The sequence below is a fragment of the Patella vulgata genome, chromosome 8 (assembly GCF_932274485.2).
Source record: "Patella vulgata chromosome 8, xgPatVulg1.2, whole genome shotgun sequence".
NCBI classification, from domain to species: domain Eukaryota; kingdom Metazoa; phylum Mollusca; class Gastropoda; family Patellidae; genus Patella; species Patella vulgata.
Genome location: NC_065886.2, coordinates 12,179,763 through 12,201,673, shown reverse-complemented (window position 1 = coordinate 12,201,673; position 21,911 = coordinate 12,179,763). Strand labels below are relative to the sequence as shown.

The window sequence follows — 21,911 nt, the reverse complement described above, 5'->3', positions numbered from 1 at the left end:
ATAGAACCAAATCGAAAATTTAAATATATTTCTATGATAAAATAGAACCCTGTCGTAATTTTAAAATATCGTAAATTTAAATCTACATTTATGACAAAATAGAAACACGTCGAAAAATAATTTAAATCCATATTTATGAGAAAATAGAACCATATCGAAAATTTAAATATATTTTTATGATAAAATAGAACCATGTAAATTTAAATCTATATCTATAGAACCATATCAGCTTCAATCTCTATTGATGATAAAATACAACCATTTTTATGTATATTTATGTTATTTTGAACTACAACCATCTATAATCATGTATATTTATTTTAAAATAGAATAAAATTAAATCTTTATTTATGGAATAAATAAAAAAAACCAAGTACGAACAATCGCCGCTTTAAAATTAAACCCACGAAATTCAAATTATACATGCTAAATTATAATAATATATATATGTTGATTCTGTCATAAAAAATATTGCATGCTTCATTCCATTTTTTAATCATAAATATTATAGCTTGTGAGGCAAGAGACTGTGTGTGCTTACCATATCTAAAACACATAATACCACATATAGAATATCTGATACCACTTATAGAACACATGATACCTCTTCTAGAACACCCGATACCACCCATAGAACACATGAAAACACCTATAGAACACATGATACCACCTATAGAACCCTTGATATCACTCACGGACACTTGATACCAGTTCGATAACATATTATACGGCTTATATATTACCTAACATCACTGATGCCACTACTATATTAGTTAATATTACTTCGAGAACATCTGATACCACTTCGAAAACATCTGATACCACTTCTAAAACGCTGTATATCATATTATACCGCTTATATATTACCTAATATTACTTATAGAACACATGATACCTCATTGAAAACGCCTGATCTGATATCACTTCTAAAACGCTTGATATTATTTCACATTTATTTGGGACGGTGGTGTAATTAACATGGAATTATGCAATTAAATTTTTGACTTTCCCGGACGAACCCTGTTTATTTTCTAAACCAAAATTTAACTGATAATTAAATGTTAAAATCCTATGTACAATGTAAAAATGGTAATTAAAGATATACATGCAATACTATAATAAGCAGACGTTCCATTGGTACAGACTTCCGGTGGTTTCGTCGTTTTGTCATCTGAAATATATAGTGAAAATTACAAATTATTAGCGTTCTATTAAACCTTTTTGTTTCAAGTGTACACATAATTTCCCCTGTGGAGACTCGATTATAGGCGATATTTGACACTTATGTGGGTTGTTATTCGATGACAAAGCCTATTAGATTAATTGAAGCAAATCGTTCTTTTATAATTTATTTGAGCGGGATAAAACTCCTACAAAAATCCGATATATGCTTTCTTATATTTATGGATAACACTTAATTTATTATTATTACTAGATTTCAAAAGTCGTTATCAAGCATATATCAACTGAAATAAATAAATAGGCTTTTTTATATTCAAAAATAGAACCAGTATATTCTGAATTTAGGTGAAATTTATAACGCGGTTTATGGTCTTGGTGTAATAATAATAATATTATAATAATAGTAATATGTATCCCTTACATCTGATTACAGTACACAATGCCAGATATTTGTAAACAAAAGTATAGATTACTCTGCCTTACACACAACATCCACCGTGATACGACAGCTAATTGGGTCGATCGGCTGGGCTAGGTGAAAGAAAGCACGAGGGCAACAGATATCAGCAGGGGATGGGGGGGGGGGGATAAAACCAAGGGACAATCAATAACTGCAGGAACAGGGAGAGTACAGTGTCATTTCGTGTTTGTATTTGTGTTACAGCTGTAAGGGGGTATTCAACGTGCACTAACAATATGTAGGCTTAAATTGTATTTCGGTTTAAATCTTAAACACCATCATGCGAAGCATTGTTGAGAAGCAGCATGCAAGATTTGAACAATAACTGGCTGTGTTTACCTGGACTGTTTGTTTTTAATTAGTGTTAGCACCGCCACCCAAAATACCATGGTTACAAACCTGTATTCTGTATTAATGGAACTATGGAAGACCAAAAGGAACACCGTGAAGTGCGCAGACCGTGCTGTATGTAGTTAGTCGTGCTGGAGTCGAGAATAACGTAATCCTGGGATGTGACATTATATCTCGGCCATACAGCCAGGTTTAACCCGTTTGGATCTCTGAAACAACAACAATATTTATATATCTCGAATCAAACGGTGTCATTTTATGGTTTCTACAAAACGGACAATTCGAGACATTTTGTATTAAAACAGACTCTATTTCGTTTCTTTTTTTTATATTCAAAATTTTGTTTCACTTGTCTTAGCTACCTCAAGATTTCATTTGACTTGATGTCAGACTTAACGTCCGCAACCACCTTGGGTGATATCGCAGATAAGTCTACACCAGGATCAGGAAGCGTTGGTGATGTGAAAGAGTAGCCAATCAAATGGTCTGTTGAATTGTGGGTAGACAAGTGGAACACAGACGCTGATTGATCATAAAATGACTGACACCATATGGTCAAAAGTCGCTTTTATGACCCCTGACTCGACCACCCATTACAACAGTTCAGATCTTAATGCAATGAAGCTATCGAAAGTGTTAAAAAACGAAAGGAAATATAGATCTGTATTTTCATCAGATAGATTGGAAGCCAACTTGTTCCTTTTCTTTACAGTGCATGGCTTCCCATATTATATTAATCGGATATCTAATTGTATTCAAACATCGTTTATACTATCTCACGAATACCCTATTCTAACACCTCCAGATGATTTCTGTTGGAATGATCGTCCTTCTGGACCAATATCTATAGTATTCAAGCAGTGTTTGTTCGGCCCTTTAACTATTGTGTAGTTATCCCTTAAAATTAGAACTACATGTGAACTTACCCCGTTTTTGCAAAATTTGTCCAATATTTCATCGTTTTTTTACTCAGTTCAATTTCCGAAGGAGTATACTGCAACGCAGGGTTTAGTGGATGACCGAAGACTACTTCTATTTCATATCCGTGAGGTACTCCCATCCATTCCGGCCACGGCAATGAATCCACCCTTTCATTAAACGTAAACAGATAAACATTACTACGGTTAGAAATGATATTTCCAAATTCTATGACGGGACATTTAAATACGTTATCCCCCGATATATCGTCTAAGATATCGCGATATGAGTCTCTAAGCACTGGTGGTACACCATCCACATAAAAAGAAGCAACACCCTCTTTCACTTTCTCGCCCATTCCGAAGAGCAACGTATTCAAACACGTCATAAAATCAGAACGAGTTAAAGTTGTGTTGTTTTCCAAACCAAAATATTGTTGTAATCCGTACAAAAGCCAATATGAACCTTCATCTTTCACCACCCCCATCAATACGTCTGTCTGCTTGTAGTCACCAGTAGCAAGTAGCTTGCGAGGTTCGTCCATGAGAAACTCTCGATCCACCACGGGGGGAAACGGAACATCTAGTAAACCACCTTCCACAACATTCCACTGTCCTTCAGTCAAAACTGATGCGTCTTTTGTCAGTAAACAGTTAAACGCTGCTACTTTGTCAGTGACATCGCAACCGACGCTACTAGAAAACATCCGGGCCCTTTCCTCGGCTTCGTTGTTTGGCATCAAAACCCAATCCGCCAAAGGAGATCCACTTTGTAAAATAATACGACTGAAATAATCTTTAGACCCAGGACTAAATAAATGAAGGCCTATACTTGCAGCTCCCGCGCTCTCACCAAATAATGTTATCATACTTTTATCTCCTCCGAAATTTTCTACATTTTGGAAAACCCAACGCAGTGCTAGTTGTTGATCGAGTAGCCCCATGTTTCCAGGTATATCTTGCGTGCCTAGATATAAAAATCCCAAAGGTCCAGTTCTATAATTGATCGAGACTACGATCACATCGTTAAAGGCGGCTAGATATTTCGCATCGTAGACATCCAGTGTCGGAGTGCCGGCCCAGAAACCGCCGCCAAAAATCCAAACCATGGTTGCCATTGGTTTATTGGTCGATAAGGAAACCCCGCGAGGCATCCACACGTTGAGATACAGACAGTCCTCGCTCATGGGTGTATTAGGGTTCCACATTTCCACACCCTTTCGACGTCCGAATGCCGTGTCTATGACGGCGTGACAGGAGTTATGCCTCGTTGTGGCATTGCGTGTATCGTTCCAGGGTCTGACATCGACAGGAGGTTGAAATCGTAGATCTCCGACAGGCGGCAGAGCGAACGGTATTCCATAATATGTATCCACGTCAATGTCCATCACAGTCTGTCGGAATCCCTCCACACGCCCATGCGTTGTAAGTATCGCTGGTTGCGCTTGAACACGAACAAATGTCAAAAACGCTTGAAGAAAAGCTATCAAGATCTTCAAACGACCCATCTTTAATCTGAAAAAGAGACATGATTAATCAGTATAACATTAAATCAAACGACCCATCCTTAATCTGAAAAATAAAAAGGATTAATGAGAATAACACTAAAATCAGTACTACGTATCGATACATGTACAAACTTTTATATTTTTGGATAACTAGCAAGTCCTCCAAATAAACTCATTGAAATGGTAGCTTCCTATTTCAACTACGCCCCATTTCGACTATAGCTTTATAATAACAGATTTTTCGGTCAGGTGGTTTTGTTAGAGACTTTTGGCAAGCGTAAATTTCTGGTCCGCTTCGCGTATCCGTATGGATTTTGCGTGTGACGTAATCAATGTGTGTGTATTTCTAATACGTGATACGGCACACGGATACGGCAGCACGTATCGTACAGCTTTCATCCGGAAAAGGTCCGTATAACATTGTTGTGTCTTTTTACCGTCTTTTTTGCTACTTTTAGACGCTGCAAATCTGTAAATGATTTTATTCTGTGGTAAACGGGTATAAACTTTCTGAAATGATACATTAGTGAAACCAAAAATTGCAGTCGAGTCGAAGTCGAAGATTTTAAATAAGATTCGACATTAATTTTTTTTTTAGCTCAGCGACTGTCGAGCGACTTCATTCCCTCTGGGAATTGTCGGCTATAATAGGCACTTGACTAGTACTGATGGTGATCTTGGTAGATAATCTGCCATCATGCTGTAATAGAACTAAGCTCAGCTGATCGACGCATACGTACACGACGCGAAAATCTGCCAAAACTCTAAAACTACATTGACGCAACGTATCACGTATAAGATACGGATACGTGATACGGATGGGAAAATTCCGCTTGCCAAAAGTCTCTATTATCCCTACTTATATATCATCTGTATAGCTAAAATAGATTCTTCTATAGAACATCCCAATTAGCCTACAATGTTTATTATAAAGAAATTCTAATAAGATAACAAATATATATAGATAAGCAAGTATTAAACTCAACAAAAATTTACTCCGAATTGATATTTGTGCTTTGATGTAAAAGAAAACAAGCTATAATATATAATGAATAAGCTATTTTAGCAAGAATCATTACCTCTTTTAATTACATCTTTTAATCAGGGGAACAGTTTATAATGAATAGTTGGGGTCAGGATTTTGAGGGTAATAAAATTTGTAGTCGAAATGAGGTGTAGTCAAAATGAGGAATAGTCGAAATGGGACGTAGGGATGTAGTCGAAATGGGACGTCGTCGAAATGGGAGTGAACCATATTATTTCGGTGTGTTGATTCGTTTTGTTTGTTGTCTCACAGGGGGTTGGATGGCCGAATGGTTAGCACATGCGCGCTGTATCATAAGGCCGGTCATTGAGTCAACTGGCTTAGTTTTGAATCCCCGGTTGTACGTGACAAGGAGTAGGGTCACCTGTCGAACCTCGTGGGTTTTCTCCGTGTCCTCTGGTTTCTTCCCACTGCTAATGACCCCAACGCGCAAGCGAATTATTGAAATACAATTACACCATATGTTACTCCCGAAATGACCTAGTTTGTGTCGAGTTGACGTCAACCCCTCTCTCTCTCTCTCTCTCTCGATGTCTCACATGTTGATCCATATCACAAACGTACATAATCCGGTCAACGATATTACCGAAGTAAACATGTTAAGCTAATGCCTTGTACTTATTAATCGTATTGCTTAATATATTTTCAGATTAAGTAAACATGATTCAGCGAGTTAAACGTGAAATGTTATCGCCCATATTTGTCCGATTCAAACCCAATGTCTTATGACCTATATATTTACTTTGAGGTGTTTGGCCAACAGTACATGAGTGCACGACTAATCGTCTATCAGCGCTTTAAAGGGGCTCTCCCTGGTATATTTAGGGGATATTAAACGGTAAGCTCTAAATAAAATTGTTGTTCCAATCCCGCAAATCTACACAATGGTCGGTGAAATGATATGAAAAGGGGTTTAACGTCCTACTGTTCTGCTCCTAACTGGGCTAATGAAAACGGGCATACGCCATACAGTGTGCTATGAGGGAAATTTTTCCCGGACAGCGGCACTACGGTCTACTCTTATATCGAATTCCGACTGTCAATGTCTACACGGAACCTCCGTTTTTCGTCCCTCTGTTCTGCATCCCTGACAAGGGGAAACCACGTCAGAACTTTCTCGGTCAATGCAGGGATCGAACTCCCGACCTCCAGGCTAGATTTCCAGCGTCTTACCCACTTAGCCACCGTGATCCCCTACTGTCAAAGTGTACTCGGGAACTCGGATTTTCGTAACCATCCGAACGAGACTAGACAATATTCCTTTGCAGGCCCATGGCGTTAGGTATTCGACGATTTGAACACTTGACCATTGCAAATGACCGATGTAGTGTCTCAAAAATACGTCAAATCCCATTCAATCACAGAATATTTAAAAAGGCACCAATCTTCAAAGTTCGTTATAGAAGACGGGGGAGTACAATTTAATATGAAACTATAATGTGTACAATGATTTTATTTAACGTCCGCTTTCATTATAAAACCATATCGCGGACAAAGTTTACGACCTATTTGTGTGCGCCCCTTTAAGCCGCCATACTTCTGAAGTTGGAGTTCCATTAAAATGATTTGCATTTTATTATAAAGAGTAAACACCCGGTATAAGCCAACTCCCTCTACCGACCATATTGAACCTATATAATGTATTTGATCTATGTTTTTAATAACAACTTGCACCACATTAGTCCACTATATATAATGTCTTTCATCTGCTAAAACGCTTTGTTCTCTAGTTTAAATGAGTTTAGATAAAGCTGCATGGTTAAAATGTCGTGTTTAGTCTAATGACTTCATAGATGTTGAATCCCACGGGTCTTAATTTCCAAATATAGGTAATAAAAAACAGATTTACAATATCTGGAAATGGCGTCATATTGGGAGTCTGTTTCGGTAATGAAAACGCTTAAAGGGTCGAAAGTGTATACAGTTTTTTAGAAGGGACACAATACCAGACCCGCTGTCTGACATTCCTCTCTCACTCGCATTGCATCAGTACCCCCTCATAGCAAACGCAAATTACCATAACACTATGTTAGTTTCATTGGTCTATCTGTCGAAATGAAAATTTATATCAATTTGACCAAAAGATTCCTGGCGCTAAGCTAATTTTGAAATATCAAAATATTACTTCATAACCAAACTTACTTCAGCTAAATATTTTGAAACAAGTATTTGATAATGGAGGGTTTACCCCATAATACAACTGATCAATCTACTTTCAATTCACGATTTAAAATCAAATAACATTGGGTTTAACGTCCTACTGCACAAATGTGCTATGATGCCGAGCAGGCCTGTACAGAAGCGATTTCATCTACGCTCCATAGAAATCAAACTGAAAATGGTTATTTTAGGTTCAAGTGAATAGGTACACGGGTTGACCCAAGTTTTCCAAATCGTCCAAACAACCAGTCGTTTTCCTTGTCAGACACCCCTCTTCCACTGAATCGGGGGCGGGCGGCAGACTGGATAATCCCTTGGAATGGCCTTAAAGAATATGGTGTCCTGTACAGGTACACAGTTTACGGCTAACTTGGTTATAAGAACACTTCTTTAAAGGGACAATAACACTCTTGCTGGCTTGACAGCTCCAGAAAATAAAAAATAGCCTTATTCTAAGTACTAGATGTGTTAGTGTCCTACCTGTTGTGTAAATTATCCATTAAATCCTATTTTCTTGTCCAAAGGGTTCAAAAATATTTGAAAAGCTTTACGTCAGGCTTTTCAAATCATTTAGTTGAATTTTTCCAATTTTTTTAATTATGTGTGTTAAGATGAAATTTGTATCATCAATTAATTGGAATATTGTAAAATAGTACAATTTGTTGACCAGAATAAAGATTGGGACATATTATTCAGTTACAACAAGAGTGGTATTGAGCCTTTAACGTATAATAATATCATCAAGTCCACATTAAGATATAAATTTATTTCAAATCATGTACCGTAAGGTCCGTGAGCATTTTACTGAATAAAATTATGTTATATTTTACCACAATATTTACTATACTAACCTGTAACGACACCGAATGTCCTAACTGTATGACAGACAGGCGACCTTGATAACAGAGCTTGGCCGTCGTTATTTATACAACTTAATGCCCCAGCTTATTGCCGCTCCATTGCATTTGCATGACAATAGTCCTATATAAACTTTATGTACACTGTTATAGTCCCTGGCCGATAATACCCATCGGAAGAAGAAGTGTCAGACTATATCTGTAGGCCTATAATGATATGTTCAACCCAATGACATTTCGAACTCTTTGTTGACAGTGAGTATGATTTGTCAATACTCCGCGAGTTACTGTCATGACCCGATATTATTGTTGACGCTGTATGCTATTCAAGTATGTGCATTTTTCGAAAAAATCAAATTTTCACAGCTTAAACATACATTATGCAAGAGCTAAATCTGCCCATCGCAGGTCTTTCTTTGAGCCTAAAATGTTATGTAAATTATTAATTAGACATTAATTAACTTATCCAGACCATAATCAACCCTAAATGGCATCGCTGCGATATGTAGCGGATTGGAATACATTTTTTGAAAAATAATTAAACGTAAAAATGGATAATGTAGACATTGTTTTCAATTACTGACCTCAGTAATGATATCAAGGCTAGCCTATAATTCAAAAGCTAATATCTCGGGTCTAAGTGGAGAAAATAAACTGAAATTAATTTTCAGCATATTCTATATACGTTATCTATTTTTAACTATTATAGCGAGAAATGTCAACTCTTTATCTAATCTCCCATAATGCGCCTTTAATCAACAATAATAGCTAATATCTCGGGTCTAAGTGGAGAAATTAAACTGAAATTTTCAGCTTATTCTATATACGTTATCTATTTTAAACTATTATAGCGAGAACTGTCAACTCTTTATCTAATCTCCCATAATGCGCCTTTAATCCCCAATAATATAACATTTAAATAAGAAAAGAAAATCAAAATATCAAGGCTAAACAATATCACGGATTGGATATAATCGGAAATGAAATGAAATGAAATGAAATGAAATGGGGTTTAACGTCCTACTGTTCTGCTCCTATGCTGGGCTAATGAAGACGGGGATATAATCGGATTTAAAAAAAGACCCATTTAAAATGGCGACGGGCTTGTTACATAGGGGCCAGCATACTCTATTTAAATTATTAATTCGTCATATCCGTTTAAATACTGAACGGATTTGAACCATTTTTTGGATTCATATCCCTATAATTAGAGATTCCACCTTCACAATAGTATTACGCTAAAATAACGCATAGAGTCTTTAAAGTGTAGAATTTTATGTTCGGCCACCCAACCTCTTATCTTACTTTATAAAAAAATGATCAGTGACCGTTGAAGTTCCCGGACCTGAATCTTATGGATTACGCCATCTGAAAAAGTCTCTCGGAAAAGGATTTATGAAGGACGCAATTAATTGAAGGATATACAATTCGGCAATTGTACCGAAGGAACAATTCCGACAAAATGGTCAGAAATAGGCTAAGAAGAATTAGGAAATTCGATTTCTTGGCCGATGACATAATGACTGAGGAGGTGACTGTGGTGTAACTTTTCAGTCACAAATGATTTGACATTCTTTTTTAAAACCCGTAACATTTTTTTGGCCTATACTTTCAAGCTAACCTATCTATATACGGACAGCAAAATGGCTGCTTTAAAATGTCTGTCTTCGCAAGAACAGACGCTTCTAACATGTGGTCGCAAGTCGAGTCAGAAAGAATAGTCTTCTCCGACGTCACCTCATGTCTGGCCTGCCTCTGCATTGATGACCTAATGACTGAGGAGGTGACTGTGGTGTGACTTTTCAGTCACAAATGATTTGATATTCTTTTTTAAAACCCGTAACACTATTTTGGTCTATAGTTTCAAGCTAACCTATCTATCTTCGCAAGAACGGGCGCTTCTAATATGGAAAATCTTTCCACTTTGCATGCAGGCTCCTCTGGTCGCATGTCGAGTCAGAAAGAATGGTCTTCTCCGGCGTCACCTCATGTCTGGCGTGCCTCTGCATTGAAGTCGGAATATGTACGTGGCTTGGGAACAAAGATGACGTCATTTAGAACAGATTATCTTGTCCACGGCTGCTATTAATTATGTTGTGCCTTGTAATAACAGAATCCGTCACATAGCTTCGCACCGACAAACGGTCGGAAACGTAATAACATTTGCAATTACAGAACTCGCGGCAGGGTACGCCTGAAGGTTTAGTACACAAAAATTGTAGGATCGAGTACAGCGTACATAGCAATATGAATACCACATCGTTGTCTTTCGTCAAGTACCGAACTAATATGGCGCTTACGCGTTTTCAATAGAACACTAGAATTAAAGGCACAATAATGCAGACTAAAAGACAAAAGAGGTCATACACAATATGAAATAGTCGTACCAAAAGAACAGTGGTCCAACAATTAACCAATTCCACCATCTACCTTCGCCAAGCCACATACATGTTCACTCATATAGGGGTCAAACCCACTACCGCAAGTCAAACGTATACCAGCCAGCGAGAGCTAGAAACGTGGCACTTTAGACACCTAGGGCATTCTATAAACCTTAATACTTTCCCTCAAGCCGCCATCTTTTCGGTCCATCTCTGAACCATAATTCATTTATATTCACGAATTTCCAAGGCTAAGTTAACCAGTCCACCCTATTTGGGATTAAAGAACGGACATGGTCGATTGAACCCCTATCGTTTAGCCCTATTTCCTTTTAGTGACGCTTTTCGAAATTCACAATATCCGTTCTTGCAAGACAAAAACTTAATAAAATTGTCGGACTAAAACCCCCTAGTTAATTTGATACACACCAGTGGTATTCTGTTGTATATCTGTCATTTCACTTTTATATAATTATTCTCCGTCTGTGATCCTTGTGGTGATAATGGATATGATGGGCGTGTTGCTTAATGCCAAAACATTTTAATAAATTGGTAAATGGCCATAGACGTTATTCTTTTAGTTTAGTTACAGATTAGTTACAGAGCTGGCAATTCTCACTATAATAGTTACAAACTAGATAATGTAAAGGCAATTTGCTGAAAATTTCAGTCAAATTGATCTACTATGAACCGAGATTTTAGCGATTGAATATTGGAATAACCTCGATCATCATTACTAAAGTCGGTAGGATAAACAACATAGTCTCGATTATCCATTTCTTGATTTAATTATGAATGGAAATCGAACAGAAAATCAGAACGTAATCCAATAAAAATCGCAGGCTAGCGATGCCATCGAGAGTTGATTATGGTCTGAATAAGTGAATTAATGTCTAATTAATAGTTTATATAACATTTCAGGCCTAATGAAGATCTGCAGTAGGCAGATATAGCTCTTGCATAATGTATGTTTAATGGAGGGTAAGTGGAATAGATGTTGACTCTTTTTGTTATGAAAAGATTATGAATTCGAAATAGATGAAGAATTGTATAAGGGGATTCAGAAACAAACCCCTTTAAAAAGATGGGGGGGGGCGGCCGAATGGTTTACACGTGCGTGTTGTATCATAGGGTCTGCCATTGAGTCAATTGTACGTGACAATGAGTAAGGTTTTCTCCGGGTCCTCCGGTTTCCTCCCACTGCTAAAGACCCGATATGATCTAGTTTGTGTCGAGTGGACACTCCCCCCTCTCTCTCTCCCTCTCTCTCTCTTTCTCTCTCTCCTTTAAAGAGAGTGATCTCCTCTAAAGAGCGTGAGAAAGTGGAGAGTGTATTCATTTGTTCATTAAACAAAACAACCATTGTTTTGCTCTGATAAGATGAAAATATGTTAGGGGTGCGAAAGTGTGAAAAAGATGCAGAAGAATTGTATCAAGGGATTTTGAAAGAAAACAAGAGTGTGAAAGGATGGAGAAGGTGTGTATTGATTTTACAAACACTTCGCACTATGACACATAATACCCTTAAAGAGCAATTACTCTTAATTTATTTATTAAGCTCTAACCTACCTTTAGTAAAATATTTTGAAAACCATTAAAAACGACGGTACGAACATGTAAAATAGAAGTTAAAACGTGTATATTTCTAATATTACATCTTCTATAAACGTGGCTATAATATACCACTTTGAAGCTCATGAAAACGCTGTATTCACGGTTTGGAATAGCAGAAAAACGCGTTTACGGGCGTCAAATTGTCCAAATTGTCTTGGTTGGGGGGGGGGGGGGGCGCTACACGGTACGCTCCGCTCCTTCGCCTCTCACAGACGACTGAAACACTCTTCACCAAAGGCTTCTGGTTATTAAAAAAAAATTAAAATGAAATGAAATGACATAAAATAGGGTTTTAACGTCCTATTGTTCTTCTCCGAACTGGGCTAATGAAGACGGGCATACGCCATACAGTGTGCTATGAGGGAAATGTGGTCAGACAGCGGCACTACGGCCTACTCTTATATCGAATTCCAACTGTCAAGGAATCTTTTACGTGCACGTCAATATGTACACGGGACCTCGGTTTTTCGTCCCACCCGAACGACTAGACAGCTGTCCTTGGCAGGGCCTCCGTCCTGCATCATAAAAAAGTCACGCCATGGTCCAAATGTTTTAATAAAGAATTACACCTACCATATATTTATCGTTGATGTTATAAAACTTTACAAACTGTCTTCTTTATATTATTATTAGCACACTTGTTTAACAAGGAAGTTAATCAAATATCTATTTTATTTTTACACACGTGACGGCGTTAATAAGGAGTATAAAAGATCGGACTATTCATTCTATTCGTGCAAACCAATGAGGTGTTACCACAGAAATAGAAGATGTTAATATAACTGTCTTTATGCTAGGTTACCACTATCCTGGTTACCACTATCCCGGAAAACACATTTGCTTCTCTTTATGGGGAGGGGAGGGGAGGCGGGGGGGGGGGGCACATGGTAAGTTCAGCTCCTTCGCCTCTCGAAGGTGACCGAAACCGCCGTCTGTAACCCGAACTTTCCCGCCTTCATAAGCCTGCGTGGTGAGGAGTAGTATGGCGTTAAACCCTTTTCATTCATTCATTCATTTATTCATTCATTCATCAGTACCTATAAATAAACAAACTTAATGGACATTGCCCGCAATTATTGATTGAATATATGGATATTACTTGTTGTTGTCAGTACCTGTATATACATAGAGAGAGAGAGAGAGAGAGAGTATATTGATATCAGTCTCGTCTGAAGGATACATATCATTATAAAACTACATCCGAAACATTAGAATACACAGAAAATCTCTTACGTTAAATTAACAGTGACGTAGATAACTGTCCTACACTTTCTGCGATATCACTTTTTCGACAGCAGACGTTAAACCACCATCATTACTACAATCATTACTCCTGTCCGTCAACATAGAACGACAAACCAGAATGTTACAGTCAGTGATGAAGCCCATTACAACGACACGACATATTATATACAATTAAAACAGTAGATTAAGTACCATCGGACAACTACTCCTGTCCAACAAACCAAATTGACAGAGGAATACATCACAGCGACATAGAAAAAAACAATTAATTAAGCCTCGCGGTAAAATAGCTGTTCTGTGGCTGTCAGGTATACACCAATAGGTTAATAACCATAATCCATATACACGTATAGCATCAATAATTGTATATTGATTCACATATAAATCCCATTTATAGCTTCATATACTTCACAAAGAGAACTGCCCAGCGACAGTAACCACCAGTAAATATTTTAAATTACTGATACGTCAGACTTTTCATTTAATCTGATATTGATTGACATACATAGTCTAGTTTCCATCAACTCTTTTCCTTCACAAAACCACAGCACATTTGTCCAGCTACAATGATGATCGGTTCACAATTTGAATTACTGATACGTCAGACTTGTATATAAAATTCATTTCACCTAACATTGATTGACACAGTTTCCACAAATAAAACTACAACTGTCCAGCTACAGTAACGGACAGTGAGCAATTTGAATTAATGATACATTATGGGAGATTAGATAAAGAGCGGACTATAATAGTTAAAAACTAGATGCTGAAAAGTTCAGTCAAGTCTTCGTTATCCAATTTTGCGTTTAATCATCAACGAACGTTAAACAGCAGATTAGATTCAAATCCACTGAAAATCGAACAGATAAGATGTGATCGAGAGTTGATTATGGTCTTTTCATAATAAATGTCTAATTAATAGTTTTTATAATATTTCAGGCCCATCCGACTTGTGTATAAAATTCATTTCACCTAAGATAATCATATGTTTCCATCGACTCTTTTACTTCACAAATAAAACTACAACTACCCAGCTACAGTTACGGACAGTAGGACAGTTTATATAATATTTCAGGCCCATCCGACTTGTGTATAAAATTCATTTCACCTAACATAATCATATGTTTCCATCGACTCTTTTACTTCACAAATAAAACCACAACTACCCAGCTACAGTTACGGACAGTAGGACCTAAACATTTTGAATTACTGGTAAATACAAATTTCATGTAACAAATACAACAAAATTCGAGGTAAAACCTCACTTTCTATAAAACCGTATTGCAAAAATAATTCCGTGTAATCTTGAAGAACAAACGACATATTAATCCATATTATATATAAAAGCGGATTATTGATTACACAATTCCAAAACAACCGAGCTCAATCGCTGAGCTTAACAAAGAAAGTTCAATGTCCAACTGTGATATCCTATTCGTTGTCATAGTTTATATTATTTTGTCGAAAAGATGGGCTTCGGATATCCAATACTTAAGACGCAATGAAAATTTTAAAATTGGCACACGAATTGCGTGCCAGAATGTTTTCGAGCGCCATTTGCAATGAAGTAACTCGATGGACGTGACTAAACATATCCCACAGGTGAATACTACGGGTGTAGATTGGAATACCCATAGACACCCAAGACTGTCATACAATTTGCACTCTTCGCGTATTGCGCCGAACATAACTGATTAGAAATTAGAGTAAAAACAGAAACGATTGAATGTAAATTAGTTTATATACATTCATATTACATTATTGTATGCGTTGCGACCCATTTGTATCCATATTTCTAGGTCCCAAATATTAGCGATTTAGCTCCTTAAATTATAATAACAATAATAATAATAATAATAGTTTATGGTCTCTGATTCACTCTTTACAATTACACAAGTGCAGGAGGACCACACTACACGCATAACAAACTCTACAAGATAAACCTGCGGACAAGACAGAATATAGACATTGCAAAAAAATAAACAAAATCAAATCAAATACGATGATACCACTGTTCATTAATGAACCACGTCTCGACCGGGATTATTAAGCAATTAAAGATGCATTAGGTAACATTTAGAAGAGCTAGCCGTTCTTGCTATAATAGTTCAAAAATAGATAATGCAAAATGAATATATTACTCTATCACTGTTTGAAGTTTTGACAAGATGTGTGCATTGGTTATTTATTATCGTAACAGCGATAATTGGTATTCGAGATTTAGCCTGGCTTCTACATTTTTAAATTAAATCATTAATGGCCGATGCCTTCTAATCTATCGTATCCTGGTTATGGAAATATTACAAAAAATATGAAAGTATGGAGGTATACTACCAGGACTTAAAGATCTCGCTTTGATATAACAAGATTCTCAGGATTTTCAAGACATGACACGGAAAAGCGCCAAGCCCTTCGGATTGTACAAAAAGTCGAGGTTCATCCGTATAATCGTTAGTGCTGTCCAGGCAAAATGTACCCCATAACGCTCTACACGACGTGTTCCCGTGTCCGGTGATGACAAACAGAATGTTCAAAGCTATTTCATTTAAATTCAATAATTATGTTAATATCTCTACTTACTTGATAGGTGTTGCTGTGTTTAATATTCACGCAGTAAGTTAGCACTTCATAAAAAAAAATATCCGTCTTTAGAACTAAGTCGATCACAACATGCCTAAAGGCTATATAGAATATTATTAACAATTCGCCTCTACTCCAGTTGTCTACATGTGTTTAATAAACACATAATGTATGGCGTGTATTTATCAGTAAAGGTAGTCTTATAACGATTGGTCGTTTTCCATGACCGATAGACGAGCTATTATAAGGCGTCTTTGATTCTTATTCACCATCCAAATTCCAAAGAATAGGGAAAAGACAAATGGGGTAGTGTGGAAGGGGTGGATCGGGAGGTCTTACAGGTGCGCTGTAAATTGTTAGATTTCCTATTAATTACGCTGTAAATAATCGAATATACACTTAATTTATAATGTAAATTCAGATCATAAAAAACCGGAATCAGACCGTAGAAAGGGCTCACAACCTGTGACCAATAACTGCATATAGAGGTCGTATTCTATCAATAGGATCTCGATGTCGAGTTCATTTTAAAACATGGCTTGAAATCGGGTTTAACGTCCTACTGGGCTAATGAATACGAGTTTATTTTAAACAAACCCAGGCGCGGATCCAGAGAGGGGTTTGCCCCCCCCCCCCTGCTCAGCTACATAAAATATTTTGTAAAACAACCTTTTTTATGAGAAAAGTGTCATAATTGTGCTTTATCAATTATCCCCAGATGGTGCGACAGGATGGGCACTCGAAGCGCAAGATAATGATATAGACATATGTGATATCCCAATTAATGCTTTGCATCAATAAAATTGATTCACAATGTCATCGCATTAATTTATAATAAAAAATTGACGTCAAACAGGATGTTGGATTCCTCTGTTTAAAAAGATCAATGTGTATGTATATACGCCAAAATGACGATAGAGACCATGTATTTCTCAAAATATTTCAAGCCGTGGGGAGGGGGGGTACGTTTTCTCAAGAACCTGGCAAACCCCCTCCTGCAAAAATTCCTGGATCCGCCCCTGAAACCCTAACGAAAATAAATGACACCAACATCTTAAAATATCGGCATGCACGTAAAATAATCTATGACAGTTGGAATTCGAAATACAAGCAGGCCATAGGACCGCTGTCTGAGAAAAATATTCTGCGTTAAACATCATTTCATATCATCTCTAACTGAATAAAGCATAATGACAACAAAAAGCAACTTTGACGTCGCTATATAAATAAAATATCACCATTCAATTCGTTCATATAAATTACTTACCACTTTAAATACATTTTCATTTTTCAATGTATAAATTTTATCTAAATGTTTCTTGGGTTAGACGCTAGCTCGCTATCCTAGGGGTCGCGTGTTCGAACCCTGCATTGGTCGAGAAAGTTTATCATGATTTTCCGGCGTCGTTTCCCCTTGTCAGTGGCGCAGGACGGAGGGCATGACAAAGACAACTGTCTAGTCATTCGGATGGGACGAAAAACCGACGATCTGTGTATTCATTGGCGTGCATGTAAAAGATCACTTGGCAGTTGGAATTCGATATAAGAGTAGACCGTAGTGCCGCTGCCCGGGCAAAATGTCCCTCATAGCACACTGTATGGCGGATGTCCGTCTTCATTAGCCCAGTCGGAGCATAACAGTAGGACGTTACACTCCATTTCATTTCATTTGCATTTCTAAATGTTCCTGACTTACGTGTATAGACATCTAGGTTAAATAGCTTGTTACTTGACATACTGCAGACTTCTCCCGTCTTTATCCCGGGTCTTATACATGGATGAGTGGATTAGTTGAAACGTCGTCCAGTTTTCAGTTATTGTATTCCTATAGTACCGTGTCTTGTGTATCTGAAGCCAGTGGAGGTTTATTATTAAAGGAAAATATTGGTGCCAGTCATTATCACATATGTTATAGAACCGGATAAACACGTTCCAAATATTATTTTATCACAGAGATCATTGCTACGATAGATGATTAATCAATGTTTCAACAATAGGAAGTGACGAACGCAAAAGGAAAACACGAGTTATCCCTTTATATAACTGAATGAATTGACGGGTGATAACAGATACACGGCCGAATTTCTGCTCACTAATAATTCCTTCGAAGACCAAAAGTTGTTGTATGGGACTGTGAACGGATATCTGACAATTCATAAACAAAATTGACTCTCACTAGATAAGAGAACATGAAAGAAAAATAGAAAAGTCCGTGCATTACCATGTTTTTATAAGTACAGAATGAATAAACACCCGTGAATGTACGGACTGTTTCTATTTTTCTCGTGTTCTCTTATCTAATGACATGCAATTAATTTTTTGAATTGTCAGATATACTCTTACAGTCTCATATAACAACTTTTGGTCTTCGAAGGAATTTTTAGTGAGCAGAAATTCGCCCATGTATCTGTTATCACCCGTCACTTCAGCCAGTTATATAGAGGGATAACTCGTGTTTTCCTTTTGCGTTCGTCACTTCCTATTGTTGAAACATTGATTACTCATCTACCGTAGCAATGATCTCTGTGAAAATAAAATATTTGGAACGTGTTTAACCAGTTCTATCACATATGTGATAATGACTGGCACCAATATTGTCCTTTAAGACTAAAGAATCCTAACAGAAACGTCGCTCAGTTATAGACAGCTATTGTATTCCATAGAATTAGGTCCCGTCTAACTGATAGAGTCCAGAGAAGTGTTGCCGAAACGTCGACCAGTAATACACAGTTAATATAGATTAAATAATTCTAGTCGGATTGTCCCTCAGTAATAAAAAGGAAATGTAGTCCACAGAGCTGTGACCCATGTATTATGTATAGAGAATCCTAGTGGAAACGCCGCTCAGTAACAAGAACCCGGTATAATTGTTTGATGAAGACTAACAGATTCTAGTCGAAGAGTCTCTCAGAAACAAACAGTAAATTTATTCCACAGAACTTTGCCCCTGTCTTATAAGCCTAGTGGAAACGCCGCTCAGTAAAAATAACCCGATATTGCTTGATGAAGACATAGATTCTAGTCAAAGGGTCTCTCAATAATAAGCAGTAGTTGTATTCCATGGAACTATGACCAGTGTTTCATAATATAGAGTCACAACTTTGTTGCTGACAGTATGTCGATTCTCATTAATCAATAATCAATATTCCATAACTGCTCGTTTTGTTCAATTAAATAATTCTGCATTTTATACAAATAAAATAAAATATCGATTGATGAATCATTTTAGATCTATTGATCGTTCTGTATAGATTGACATGTACCCATTGCCTCTAATAGGCTTGCGTAATGAGCTCGCAGGTATTCAATTTCTTCAAGATCACGGAATTTCAGAAAGGAGTCGATACAGTTGTTTTGAGTTAAAGATGCATTATGTAAGATGTATGTAAAGAATTGATCGTTCTTGCTGTTATAGTTGTAAAATAATTAATAGCGTGAATATATTGAAACTACCTTATTCTAGGCGAAGTTATGAGCGTTTGAATTTTTGACAAGATATAGCCTGAATTGATCTCGATTGTCAAGTACCATTGTTACGATAAAAAGCAACGTCTCGATTATCCATTTTAACGTCAACCAATTATATGGCCACGGTTGGTCTAATCTATTTAATATCTAAGCCATCCGATGGCCTAGAAAGTTAATTATGTTCTTGTGTAAATAATAATGTATATAACATTTGAACTAGACAAAAATTCCCCTATAAGCAGATTTGGCTCTTACATAATGCGTCTTTAAAGTAGGAATCTATGCGATCGATCTTTTGCATCGTAAACAATTATTTCGGAGTGGCATTACTGAACGGGTTCTATTTTAAATGCGACATGAAAATAATACGGTTGACGAGGCGGCGGTTTCTAGGCTAAGGATCTTCAAATCTACCATCTATGAAAGTCATGAGCTCGATCCCGTGATTGTATACAATACATAGTAGTGTCTCCTATTTAACCCCTTGCGTTTGCACCTGATTCCAAACAAATTTCTGATGTGTAACAAGAAGTTGTGCTGCCGGCCTAACCTCGTGGGTTTCTCTTGAAAAAGTCTTGAAATGACGTAGCTTTATGTTGTGTAACAAGAAATTGTGTTGCGAGCTTAACATAGTGGGTTTCTCTTGAAAAAAAAGTCTTAAAATGACGTAGCTTTATGTTGTGTAACAAGACGTCTGTCTAACCTCGTAGGTTTCTTTTGAAAACGTCTTGAAATGACCTAACTATATATTGTCAAACAAGACGTAGAGCTGCCTGCCTAATCTCGTGGGTTTCTCTTGAAAGCTGTGGATTGTAAACTTAATCAACTTAGTTGCACACACACACACATACCCGCACACACCTGTTTATTGACTAGTGTTATAACAGAATTAAAACATTAAACAGGTTTCACGTGTTTCAACAGAAAGTCGTCATTAATAGTTAAACAGAAGCGGATGTTATAGCAAAGTTCCTTTCTAATTACCTCGTCTGTTTCTAGTTCTGTATTATTATATATGCCCTGTACACACGGTACGATGTATTTTGTATTAGACGCCAGACGGTGTTATAATAATCCATATACACACAATCCGGTGGATCTTATTCCCTGTGTGGCATTATATTTTTGTCTATACACACGGTACGATGTATTTTATATTAGGATGTATTGTATATATTCCCTGTATTTTGTAGGAATATGTAATATATCCCTTATACACAGGGTAGGATGCGACACCCAGTAGAATGCATTTTATATTAGCAGGGTGTTATATTTTCTCTATACACACGGCACAATGTATTTTATATTAGAATGTATTGTATATTCCCTGTGAGTGGGAGGGGAGGGGGCGAATGGTTAGCACATGCGCGTTGCATCATAAGGTCTGTTATTCGGTCAACTGCATGGTGTGGTTTCGATTCCCCGGTTACCCGTGACAGGGGTAGGGTCGCCTGTCCAACCTCGTGGGGGTTTCTCCGGGTCCTCCGGTTTCCTCCCACTGATAAAGAACCTTACGCGCACGCGAATTATTGAAATACAATTGAACCATATGTTAGTCCCGAAATGACCAAGTTTATGTATAGTGGACTTTAAACCCTATTTCTCTCTCTCTCTCTCCCTACTGCTACCACTTTAAAGATGCATTATATAAGAGATAAATCTGCCTAATGCAGATCTTTCGTTTGACCTCAAATGTTATATAAATGATTAATTAGACATTTATTTACATGCTAAGCCCATAATCAACGCTCAAACGCATCGAATAATTTGGATTTTCAATGGATTTAAACACAATTGTTAGTTGATTGTCTAATCACAAAATTGATAATCTAAACTTTGGTTTTATCGTAACAACGGAAATAATGACATTCGAGAGTACACTGTTCTTCTAACGTCAATAACTTTGCTCAGAATGAAGTAAATTGACTGACAGTTTCAACATATTCCCTATTCAATATAGGGAGAACTGTTCGAATGATTGAGTAATTTGGCTGACATTTGCAGCATATTCCCTTTTCGTTATCCATTTTGTAACTATTATAGCGAGAACTGTCAGCTCTTAGATAACGCATCTTTAAGCTTGTTTTGTTTACATGTATTTTACAACCAGTCTTGTATTACGTGTAAAGATAATATTCCACTC

General features: G+C 37.0%; 1 protein-coding gene across 2 annotated transcripts; it reads right to left on the bottom strand.

The window, feature by feature from the left end:
- Window positions 1-205: 205 nt before the first annotated feature.
- LOC126830852 (cholinesterase 1) lies at window positions 206-16,429 on the bottom strand. 2 transcript variants are annotated; one of them, XM_050561301.2, is made up of 4 exons: window positions 16,301-16,429; window positions 2,920-4,425; window positions 2,042-2,202; window positions 206-1,171 (listed from the first exon to the last, which is right to left on the bottom strand). In XM_050561301.2, exons 2-4 carry the CDS (start codon window positions 4,416-4,418, stop codon window positions 1,062-1,064), a joined length of 1,770 nt encoding a protein of 589 aa, XP_050417258.1. In that variant the 5' UTR covers window positions 4,419-4,425; window positions 16,301-16,429; the 3' UTR covers window positions 206-1,061. The 2 variants fall into 2 exon arrangements, with proteins under 2 accessions (XP_050417258.1, XP_055958983.1); XM_056103008.1 differs by having other exon boundaries at window positions 1,051-1,171; window positions 1,982-2,202.
- Between the last annotated feature and the right edge of the window lie 5,482 nt (window positions 16,430-21,911).